This window comes from Crocuta crocuta, unplaced genomic scaffold (genome assembly GCF_008692635.1).
Source record: "Crocuta crocuta isolate KB4526 unplaced genomic scaffold, BGI_CrCroc_1.0 scaffold48, whole genome shotgun sequence".
NCBI classification, from domain to species: domain Eukaryota; kingdom Metazoa; phylum Chordata; class Mammalia; order Carnivora; family Hyaenidae; genus Crocuta; species Crocuta crocuta.
In genome coordinates, this window is record NW_027533089.1 from 8,518,229 (window position 1) to 8,530,273 (window position 12,045).

The window sequence follows — 12,045 nt, forward strand, 5'->3', positions numbered from 1 at the left end:
TCATACCTCCAACTCCTCCTCACACACCCTTTTCCCCAACAGGACCTTATTCATGACATTGGCAGTGAGGAAACCTCCTTATTAAGGGTAATAGTGGATAAGACAGCACAGAGTAATAATATAGTTTAAAATAGATGTAAGGAGATGTTTGAGGTTGCATGGGTACCTCACATTTCTTCCCCTAAGTCTTATGATTTAATCAGTGTTGCACTGCTCCAGTCCCCTTTTGGCTTGGGGACTCGGCCTCTCCTCTTACTAGCTGTTTCTCTTCAGGGCATCATCAGTTTCTGTGATGAGAGTCCATGGGGCGGTTTTCTTTTGAAGTGTGGTTATAAGGACAGTTTGGTTTTGAAGCTTCCTGAGTATCCCTGGCATGTCCTTAGTACTGCTGTGTTTGGGGTCTTAAGGGGTACATTTGTATAGGTTGAGTCTGAAAAATCCAGTGCACAGCTAAAGAAACGAAGGAACTGAGCGTTTTCATATTTATCTTTTCCAGGTAGCATCTGAGGGGCCACATTTGCTTTATTTCCCCAACATTGTTTTCTCCAGTAGGAGTTCAAAGATGCACCACTTTTCTTTGTCAATGAGTATTTTCTCCTTCTCTCACTACTTCATTTGTTGGCTCTATCATGCTCACTTCTTTTTTCTAAGTAGGTAGTCTCTCTTCCTCCTCTCTTTTATCATTCTTATTTTCACACCACCTTTTCTGCCTTCCTTTGTTTTTCCTCACCCTATGTCTGCACCCCCATTTTCTTTCTACTTTTCCTCCTTACACCCTCCTGCGTCTTTCCCTGCTTTCTTACATGGTGATATTTTTTCTGTCTTCACCACTACCCACAGCCACCTGCGCCACGTGCCTTGTGTTTCTCCATCAGTTCTTTCTAAATGTTCCAGCACTGAGACAAAGGACATTGCTTGTTCCAGTGTGTAGTAGGATATGGAAGCTTACCTGCTTTGGGCCCTTGATGCTTACTGTAATTATTCCTTCTTCCTCTGACATTTTTTTCTCATTCTGAGTGAATTTTGAGATTGTAGTTTAAGAAAGTAATAGAAGTCTAAGTGGAAAATATTTTCCTCCATAGAGGGGACTTGGATCAGGCCTATGTTACACTTCACCTGTATGGAGCCCTGTTTTTGTTTTTGTTTTTTTCTTAAATGCTTTGGAGAGGTAAGAAGACGTACCTTAAAAGAAATGTAGATTGCTCCTCTGATAAACTCCTTTTAACCAGATCTAGTAATCAGGTGATTTGTGCCTGAGGTTCGCCTGTCGTGCTGCAAGCCGCACAGGGTGGCTAACACGTCCTGCCATGTTGGGGACAGACTGCCGGCTGGGGCGCAGCTGATAGACCGCACCCCGCGTGCTTGAGGTGGCAGCCGCCCCCCACCTGCTGCGGGGCGCCGGAGCCCCGCCCCCCGGGCGCGCGGGNCAGGATGTGGGCGGCCCACGCGGCTGCCCGGAGCTGAGGCGGCTGAGCGCTGCGCGGGAGACCGGGCGCTTGTCCTCGGTGCTCCTGTCCTCCCGGAGGGGTCCGACGGGGCGAGCGGGGCGCCGGGCGCGGCAGGAGCGTTGGTCCAGAGCAGAGGACGATTAAAATTAAAGCAGACACATAGCCCGTCCCACCGTGCACGTACTGTTAAGAGTGCTCCACATTTTAACTTCTTTAAGCTCGCGACAGGTCCGTGATTGTTTAAGTCATTTTTTTATGCGGAGAAAATGAGCTTAACCTGCTGGAGCACACAGGCTGGTAATTATCAGAGTGTGGGTTTAAACCCAACTGCTCTAGAGTATGTACTCTTGACCGCTAAGAGTCTGGTCTTGGCTCTGACCCGTCCTGCTCCCACCTGTCCTGACAGCAGTCCTCACTTCAGTTGGGTCCCATTCCCGAGACATTTTAGGATTTCCGTGGTGCATTGTTCTCGTCTTGGTGTTTTGGGCTGAGGAGGGCTCTGTCCTTCTGAGGCCTCAGTATCAATGATTTTTCCCAATTCCGTTGTTTTGGGCTTGACTGTCGCTTTGGGCGTGACTTGTTTTATTCTTGGTGGGTGAGCTAAAGAGCCCTAGTGACTGACGGACGAGCCTTGTGTCTCCGTGTTAATCTTTTTCTACCCTCCTTCTCAAGAAGGAATTGGCCTCACACCATTTGGGAGGGCAGGACTGTTAGCTGCTAAAGGCAGGAGCTGAGCACCCCTTCCCCTGTCTCCAGCCGTCTCCGTGAAGGCGTCTCTTGTCCGTCGCTATCCATGTCCGCTGCCCTTTTTAGTTGCTCCATTTCCCCGCTCTGTATTTAAATATGACGATGGGGAGCGGGCTCTTTGGCATTGAGTAGTTTTGGCTGGTCAAGAGAGAGCCATGCCTGCCAGGAATGCTAGACATTCTGGAGGCGTGGGAGGTTGGGCAGCTTCCTCTTTTTTAAACGTGCTAGGTTCTAACTGCACAGGAATGAAGTGTATGTGTATTGCATGCCTTTCTTTAGAAATTACAGTTATTTGCATATTGTTGATGAAACCTTTTGACATGGCCATATGCTGCTTTTCTGGGGAGTGCTTTACAAAAATATAATCAAAGACCTCCAGAATGAATATTTCTAATTTTTTAAAAGGCGTCTTTAAGTAGATCCTTACCAAATCAGAAATTGTGCTGAAATAGCAGATTTCTGAAATATCTGGCAATTTTTCCTGACATAGGAATAGTAAGATGGGAGCTAGTAAGTAGATATTTGCAGCAGTTTTATACTTCTATTAAACAGCCTAGTGCCTAAAATGAAAACACTTCTGTAATGATGTGTTTTAGGGAGGATGTATATGGGGCATAGGACATTTGATTAATAGAGGCTACTCAGGTCTTGGGAAAGTCACATTCCAGGGTACTGGGAAGTTTGTGTTCACATTTTTAATGCACATATTGCTTAGAGTTTACAACATACAGAGAAAGTAGTTTTGCATAGCAATATTTTGTTTGCTACATGTAGTAAATCTTTGCTAAATGGTTAAAACATGTTTTAAATGTTGATGGTTTGAAGTTCGAAGAGAGGCATGAGAATTAGAGTTTCACAAATACTTTGCTCAACAGTCTGTTTGCATAGTTCAAACTTCACTTGGAAGCCATTTAGTAGGTTTCCACAAGTCAGTTAAGTGTCTGGAAGTGTTTCCAGTGCTATATTTCTTGCTTGCAATCTATAGATATATTGTGGTAAAGCCACATCTTGTTCATTACTTAAGTATGTTAAAAAAAAAAAAAAACGCACAATCTGCCACAGTAAAGCACAGCTAGTCATAATGGCTAACAGTTCTTGAGTCTTTGTGATGAACCAGGCACAGTGTTAAGTGCTCTTTATATTATTACCTCACTTAATTAAATTGCCTGTTGCAGTATCTTATGTTAGTAACTACATTTTACGTTACCACCAACTAGAGGGTATTCATTTTGGGACGTGGGAAAGTAGTATGATCTTGGAAAGTGTGTATCTTCCAAATTTTTTCACTATCAGTTCAGTTTTATGAAAAGTTGAATGAATTTTGTTCATATTTCCTTTCTTGTTCAGTTTGAAATGTGAAGAATAGTAAAGTGTATATAACAGAGTTAGTACATTACTCACCATACTGCTGACCAGAGGTGGAGTATAACTCTTTTTAGTTCCTTCTCTCCCCACCATCCCCCATTTTGTTTGCTTATAGATTTTCTTAGTCTTGAGTAAAAATGTTTAAGCGTTTTTGAAACACTTTTTACAACTTTGGGTTACTAATTTGACATGTGAAGATGATGAAATAGGTGAATTGCTTAGATAACTGAGGTGTTTTATTCGAAACTTATGATGTATGTCTTTAATAACCATGTTTTTACCTTTTTTTTTACTAAACTAAAAGCTGTCAGAATTAATCAGAGTGACTTTAATAAGTCAACTGCGAAAGTGATGTTAGGAATAGTCTTCTCAATTAGTGATTTGTAAAAGCTGCCCACACAAGGTACTGTTTTGTTTTTATTGTTGATGGGAAGACTTATATATAATCATTGTACTAAAAAAATTGTTCGAGGCTCATGTTAGAAATTATTTACACATTCAAGGATTACTGTTAGATAAGTTGGAACTAGCTTAAATGTAGAAATCACCTTCTCAGAAATAATTTGAGATTAACAAAAATATTTAATAAAGGAGCCTTAAAAGCTAAGAGAGATGGGGAAACCTTACTTAATAGTCAACAGTAGGGAAACAAGAATAGAAGTCCAACTTTGATTCCAGTTTTGTGTAATCTTGCCTTTATTGCCTTTATATACTTGTTTTTTTCTTTTTTGAAATATACTGTTTTAAAGACAGATTTTTAAGAAATCATATATATTTTCCATTTAAAACACTGCAGTAATAAAAAATTAACTGTTTTTGTTTCTGTAAATATTAGTTGCAACGTTACAAATTTATAAGCCCAGTCAGTATTCACTCTGCAAATTCGTTTTTTCTGCAGATAGTTTTGAGCAGTTCATTCCTCCTGTGCCAAGCAGTGTGCTGTGAGCAGAGAACACCTGGTTAGCAAACTGAATCCTTGATCCCTTGAGATTATAGTCTAACTAAGAAAATATGAATAGTCTATTTGAACTTTGATAAGTGCAGTGAAGAAAAGTATAAGATGCTAGCATGCATCTAAGAGAAGATTCTACTGTAGTTTGGTGGTGGTATTTACAGGGGCAGTGGTGGTCCAAGAAGATTTCTTGAGGAAATGATCTTTGAGCTGAGGTCAGAATGAGTAAACAAAGGGGAAGGAGTACCCCAGGCAAATGGAACTGTATATAGACAGGACCCCAAGTCAAATAGTCAGTGTTTTTTAGGTCGTAGGGCCATGACCCATTATGAGTGTAAAACCAATTTGATGGGCTGCAACCAGCATTTAAAAAATGAAATGGGACAGAATAGTAAACATCTGAGTATATCACCTGGTTCCTTAGTTAGAATCTGTTTTATGTTTTATGCATTCCAACACACATACCACCTAGAAACATTCACAAAATTCACCTACTATGATAGTACAGATAGAAGTAGATAGATTAAAGATACTATAGATGAAAAAACTCTCTAGAGAAAATCTAGAGAGTTAAGTGAGGTATAGGAAAGAGTAAATGATTCAACAATAAATCTTACACATGACCTGGAAGTGAATATTACATAAAACTTCCCACTGTAAATTTCACGGAAGTCCTTAGTAATTCTACCATTCTGAAAGCATCAAAATATTACAGATGAAATATTTGTAAAATGCCTTAATGATATGCTTGAGCTAACTTAATTTCTCCAGTAATTTCCTTTTTGATTTTAAGAAATGTAAACAAAATTAGGACTTTCAGTTTTGGAAAGATAAAATGTGAGGATGAAGCAGAAATAAGCTAAGATTTTCTTGAGTTCCAGAAGTCTTTTAATTTTGTGTCCCCTTTTAATTCTCACACAGCCTGTAAGCAAATTGTACAGGTCACATGTTTAGAAAGGATTCATCTAGAAGTCGAGTCTAAATCTTTCTCATTTCAAAAGATTGTGTTTTTACTATACCATCCTGAAATTAACAAAAACATTGCACCGAAATTCATTTGTTCAACCTATTAGGGTGTATCAGATTAGTGGACACCCTTAGAACTTGTTTTCAACAAAAAAATGTTCTTGCTGAAAATTTATAACCTCAAGTGTGTGTGTGTGTAAGTGTTATTATTGAAAACTAACTATAATTGAACTTCTTTTATGTGTTGTACACTTCTATACCATTGTCTCTTTTAATGCTTCCCATAATCTCACAAGGTATGTGTTGTTAGAATGTTATTCCCATTTTATTAATAAGCATACCAAAATTAAGAGATGATTAACAGGACACACATAGTAAGTGATGGGGAGGGGATTTTGAAAACAGGTCTTTTCTTTTTTCAGAGCTCATACTGCATCTTTATTTTTGAAGCTGATGTCATGGTGGTAGAATATGTTCTTCTAGCAAATGACATTTCAGAACAACTTTTGCAATTAAAAAAATTCTGTTCCCTAGAAGTTAAGAGGAAGTTATTAAGAGAATGGATTTTGGCAACAAGGCAGATCTGGGTTTTAAGTACCAGTTCATCATATTTTAGCTGAGAGCTGAGACAAATTATTTAACCTACAATGCTCAGGTTGCTTATTCGTGAAATGAAGAGAATAGTAGCTTGCACATCATAGAGTTGTCAAGATTACTGGCACTTAATAAATGGAAGCTGCTGCCATCAGTAGTACAGTGTTCTTTAAAAAATACTGAGGTGGGCTATGGGCTATTTGTGAAAACCTAGTATAATGTTTCCCCTGGTTGATGTAGTATTTGTGTTTCTCTCTTTTATTTTTTCTCCCTTCTGCTTAAGGAATTCAGTTTTTGTGACTGCTCTGTGAAAGGATGATTGCTCACAAACAGAAAAAGACAAAGAAAAAACGTGTTTTGTCATCAGGCCAACTCTCTACTGATGTTACAACTCCTGAAATGGGGCTCAAGTCTATAAGTTCCAATTCCATTTTTGATCCGGATTACATCAAGGAGTTGGTGAATGATATCAGGAAGTTCTCGCATATGTTACTATATTTGAAAGAAGCTATTCTTTCAGGTTTGTCAACTGTTTTCTCTTGGCATTGTTACTGGATAGTTGGTAAAATTTTAAATGCCAGCCTAGCTTTAGGTAAATGCTTACACAGTGGTAGCAACAGGGTATTCTGCTTTAGTTACTTAATGGCTTTTCCCCCCACAGATGTTTGGCATTTGATGTTCGATGTTACGATGTAAACTATTTTATTATCACATATAGTATAATACATATTAGAAACGTTGGTAGGTGTGAGGAAATAAGAATACAAAAAACAAAACTCAGTCTTTGCTTCTTAGCAGTTGGGCCCATTTGACATGGAATAATTTTAGATCATTGGAATTTTAACCTCTTATTGATGGTAGCATAGTGCATTGATTGGTCTATAAAAAGCAAACTAATGTTTATAATTTACATTTTTGATACTTATGCCTAGATTTAGTTTCCTATATTGTTCCTAAAACTTAATCTAGAATGTCTGCATTTGGGTGAATTTTTTTCCTCAAAAATCATACTTAATTCTGGTTTGCTATTCTATATAACCTATTTAAAAATTTTTTTCAATGTTTATTTTTGAGAGAGAGAGACAGGGTGCAAGCAAGGGAGGGACAGAGAGAGAGGAAGACACAGAATCTGTCAGCACAGAGCCTGAAACGGGGCTCAAACTCCCGAACCACGAGATCATGACCTGAGCCGAAGTCAGAGGCTTAACCGACTGAGCCACCCAGGCGCCCCTCTCATGTATAACCTATTTTAGAATTAAGGGGTGGTCACAAAATTTATTCTCTGCCTAGTTAGAAATGGACAGTGAAGCACAAGACTGGATTTTCCTAAAGTAAAGAGATACACACATCTGCATTCCCCAACTTGATCTTAGCCCCTAAATCTTTTAACTTTTAATGCCTGTTTTATATTCATATTTGATGGTAGTGATAAAAAAGATAACAGCCCCTATTCTTTTGTGATAAATTGTAAATTCATTTCCATATTAATAATGGTAGATCTGGATGTAGAAAATGAAGATTCTAGTTTTATTTATATGAGACCTCCTTGGGGTTCATAGACATGAGTTTAATAAATATTTTTTGTATATATGTTAAATATTCATTTTCTGATATATGTTCTAGAAATATAAAATCATATCTTGTACTAAAGATGCTTTTAGTACAATTATGCTGCTTTTAAGAGTTTATTTCTAACCTAATTTTCAATTTGAAATGCCCATAATAACTGGACTTGAATTGTCGCCTCAAAATTTTAGTATTTGAATTTTCTTTGCGTGCTCGCTTCAGCAGCACATATACTAAAAATTGAATTTTCTTTGCAATCGCATAAATCATGTTTTTGAGACTATATATATTATTATAAAATGAAGTTGCCTTCCTGTGCATTTTAATAACTTGATTTTCAAGTGTAATTATGTTTGATTAAATGGTAATAAGGTTTTCATTTATTGTGAAGCATTATACTGGGAACAAATTTCTCCCAAAATGACACTATCTGCCATTTATTTGAAGAAGCATAGCTTTAAATAAAGGCTTATTCTTAATTGGGTTAATTGTTTTAAATTTGTTTTGAAGTTTCATATAGTAAGAGTCATTCTTTTTGATGTTAAGTTCATTAACTGGGTTAATTTTGGAAGTGAAGTTTAAAATGATGTCTTGGTTGACAAATCATGTACCTTAATTTAGGGTGAAGTATGATTTTCTTTAATGTATCAATTTAAGTAAGTGTCCATTAATATAAATAAGATTTTCAGTTATGATTTTTATTTGTTTTTATTTGTGTTTCTCAGGAGATTAATATCATTTAAAAATCCTGATCTTGCATGTTTATCCCTTGTCTCACAAATTTAAAATGATAGTAATTTAAAACAAGTTGCACAACTCTTTAACTTCATTGTTTATGTGAGCTTTAATTTGTTAGTAGACAATTCAGAGACTAGGAAAGAAGAGGATTGAAAGTTGATTCTAAGTGAAAAAAGAGAAAAATTTATAATAAGTAAGATGGCAAAAGGAGGCTAACCCTTGAGATGAAAGGATGCATATGGAAATACAGTTTCATGGACATTTAATATTAAAATTTTGTAAAGATACTATCTCTTTAATAAGAAAGCCAGTACTTCACAATTTAAATACTCGACCTTATTGCTAATAATAAAAAAGCTTGCCATTTATGGCTGATAATTAATTTTTAATATGTAAGAACCATCCTTTGGATAACCAACCCTCATTAGTAAGCTGTGGCCAGAGAATTTTCATTATTTACCTTGGATTGATTTTAATGTTTGGTTCTTCAGTCAGAGTTAAGAGGATATGTATATGCTATCTCAAAATAAATCTTGGATTTAACAAGAATTTATTTTCTGTCTTTGGATCACTGTTATCAAAATCCAGAAATATACTAATTTTGAGTTGATAGAAATTTTTTTGTTTGTTTTTCTTAAACAAGGGACTATATATAAAAATATAAATTCACCTCTTTATATATAATAAGAATGCTACATAATAATATGCTTGTCTAATTTTGATCATGATTTCTAGCTTGTTAGAGTATCCGACTCTTCTTTAATAGAATTATTACATGAGTCACACAAGATATAATCTTCAGGAAAGCAGATAAAACATTGAAAATTCTGTAATTATTTAAGATGGTATTATCATATACCTATAGGCTAGACATGGGCCATGCTTTTGTCTGCTGGGTAGTGAGAAATTTCCCTGGACTTCTCCCGTTCTTTATGCCACCACAGTTGTAAACTGACCTGACAGAAAAGAGCTGTTTCACTGTTTTCCTTTTGAGGTGAGGGAGCCTTGTCAGTGGCCTTGTCAATATTTTGTCTTTTGCCTCCTTAAGAGGAAGGATGCCAAATTTTTGGCATTATTACCCTTTAATTCATGTCAGTTGACTGTTAAAATTGCTGAAAAGTTAGCTTTATTAAAAAAAATTTTTAATGTTTATTTATTTATTTTGAGACAGAGAGGGAGAGAGAGAGGGAGACACATGCACGGGGGAGGGACAGAGAGGAGAGACAGAATCCCAAGCAGGCTCCTCACCATCAGTGCAGAGCCCAATGTGGGGCTTGAACCCATGAACTGCAAGATCATGACCTGAGCCAAGATCAAGAGTCAGAGTGCTTAACCAACTGAGCCACTCAGTGCCCCTGAAAAGTTAGCTTTTAAGAATATAGAATGTAGGTATACAGTTAAATCACTTTTTGGTTTAATCTGAATACCATTTTCTTTATATACGTTACCTGTCGTGAGTCAGTGATATGCAAAATCATTTAACTGTTGCTTCACGTGTTCATATTTTTGAGGCTAGGCTTGGGTTAATAGTTTTATGATTGGTTTATAGCCACATTTTCCTTTCCTCAAACTAGTTATAGAAATGAAATGTAATTATATATGGTGCTTTACATTCTACAGAGTACTTTTACATACAAATAGCATTAAATCACAGAGTTTTACAAAAGCAGGTACTTTTTTTTTTAAACAGTGATTTGTATCTTATTAAGTCACAGGGAATTTTATTTTTAATATTTAAAACAAAAATTTTTTAACTTTTTTTTATTTATTTCTGAGAGTGAGACAGAGACAGTGTGAGCAGGGGAGGGTCAGAGAGAGAGCACAGTCTAGGAGCACAGTGAAAAAATTGATAGATTAGGGTACCATGAAACAAGAAAGCTTGGGAACCTTTGGTCAGAATCCTCCATTTTATTTAAAATATTTTAATTATTTCTTAAAGTGTTTATCATTCCAGTCACATCTTCTATAACTCCTTTTATGAATCTTCTATCACAGTTAAACCGGTCTGTGCACAATCCCTGTTTAATATCCGCCTTATTATCCAACTTGTTACTGTATTTTTTTTAATTTAAAAAAAATTTTTTAATGTTTTTATTTATTTCTGAGAGAGAGAGAGAGAGAGGCAGTGTGAGCAGGGGAGGGTCAGAGAGAGAGAGAGGGAGACACAGACTCCGAAGCAGGCTCCAGGCTCTGAGCTGGCTGTCAGTACAGAGCTCGACGCGGGGCTCAAACCCACGAACTGTGAGATTATGACCTGAGCCGAAGTCGGACGCTTAATCGATTGAGCCATCCAGGCGCCCCTATTTTTAATACTTTTTAAATGTTTATTTGAGAGAGAGAGAGAGAGGGAGCACGCGCGCGCAAGCAAGCATGCATGAGTGGGGGAGGGCAAAGAGGGAGATAGAGAATCCCTAGCAAGCTTTGCACTATGAGAGCGGAGCCCCAGGCAGGACTCAGTCCTAAAAACCATGAGATCATGATAAGAGATGAAATCAAGAGTCTGATACTCAATGGACTGAGCAAAGTACCTGCCAGGCACCCCCCAAAGGCAGGTACTTTTAGCTCCATTTCACAGATGAGTTGTATGTATAACTTAGGTTGTATGATTTCATCAACTTCTCATTGCTGGTATATAGTAATTTCATTTGCAATCTGGAGCTTATAAATGCAAAATGGTGTGTTCTTTCCATGACATCTCAACTGCTTCACATGGCAGGTACTTTAAAAATACCACTCAGTCTTCATTATTTCTTCATTATATCATCAACCAGTTCTGTTTTTAGTGGGGATTATCTAGACCTACACTATCCAATATGGTAATCTCTAGACATGTGGCTATTTAAATTTAATTAAAATAAATTCAGCTCCTCAGTTGCAGTACCCACCTTTCAAGGGCTTATTAGCCACATGTGGCTAGTGGCTATCATCTTGGACAGTGAAGATATAAATATTTACATCATATCAAATTTCTGTTGGATGGTGCTGGCAGAGACATTTGATCTTTACCAATCTCAAGAATAGTCAGATAAATTCTTAAACTATAAATATTTTTTATTTCTATAGCATTAAAAGAAACCTAGAAACAGTTATCAGAACAAATTTAAGAAAATTTTATGTAGAAATCGGAACTCTTAGAGTCTATTTGGAATCCTTTTAAGTTGCTTTTGAAGTATATCGCTTTCATGTCCTTCTACAATTTGAACCAGCAGATCAGTTTCCAGCCAGTTCATACAAATTGATAAAATTGGTAGTAATGGATGGCAGAAAGAGCTCTGGAAAGAGAATCACATTTTCGAGGTTCTAGGCCTTGTTCTGCTACTGATTAGTTTTGGAATATGGTTTAAGTCATTTAATGATTTAAGAATAAGATGCTATACCAGATGCTATCAGTTTTATAATTCTGTGATTCCCAAAATTTGGAGTTGGAGATTCTACATTGTTCTGAATATTGAAGAATTCAGAGCTAGAGAAGACAGCTAAGTATGTGTTTTCAAACTACATAATGCATTGTAGAGGATGTCTGCCTCGCACCAGGCTACAGGATTTTTTAATTTTTATTAAGTTCTTTTAAGTGTATTTATTTTGAGAGAGACAGAGGCACAGTGCAAGTAGGGGAGTAGCAGACAGAGGGGGAGAGAGAGAGAGAGAGAGAGAGAGAGAGAGAATCCC

The 12,045-nt window shown here is 36.9% G+C and overlaps 1 protein-coding gene across 1 annotated transcript in view; it reads left to right on the forward strand.

The window, feature by feature from the left end:
* The first annotated feature begins 6,368 nt into the window (after nt 1-6,368).
* Nucleotides 6,369-12,045, forward strand: part of ARHGAP29 (Rho GTPase activating protein 29) — a 62,382-nt gene continuing 56,705 nt past the window's right edge. The window contains exon 1 of the mRNA XM_077746139.1: nt 6,369-6,592. Within this exon, the coding sequence (XP_077602265.1) occupies nt 6,388-6,592 (205 nt within the window). The 5' untranslated portion in view covers nt 6,369-6,387. The remainder of the gene's footprint in view (nt 6,593-12,045) is intronic.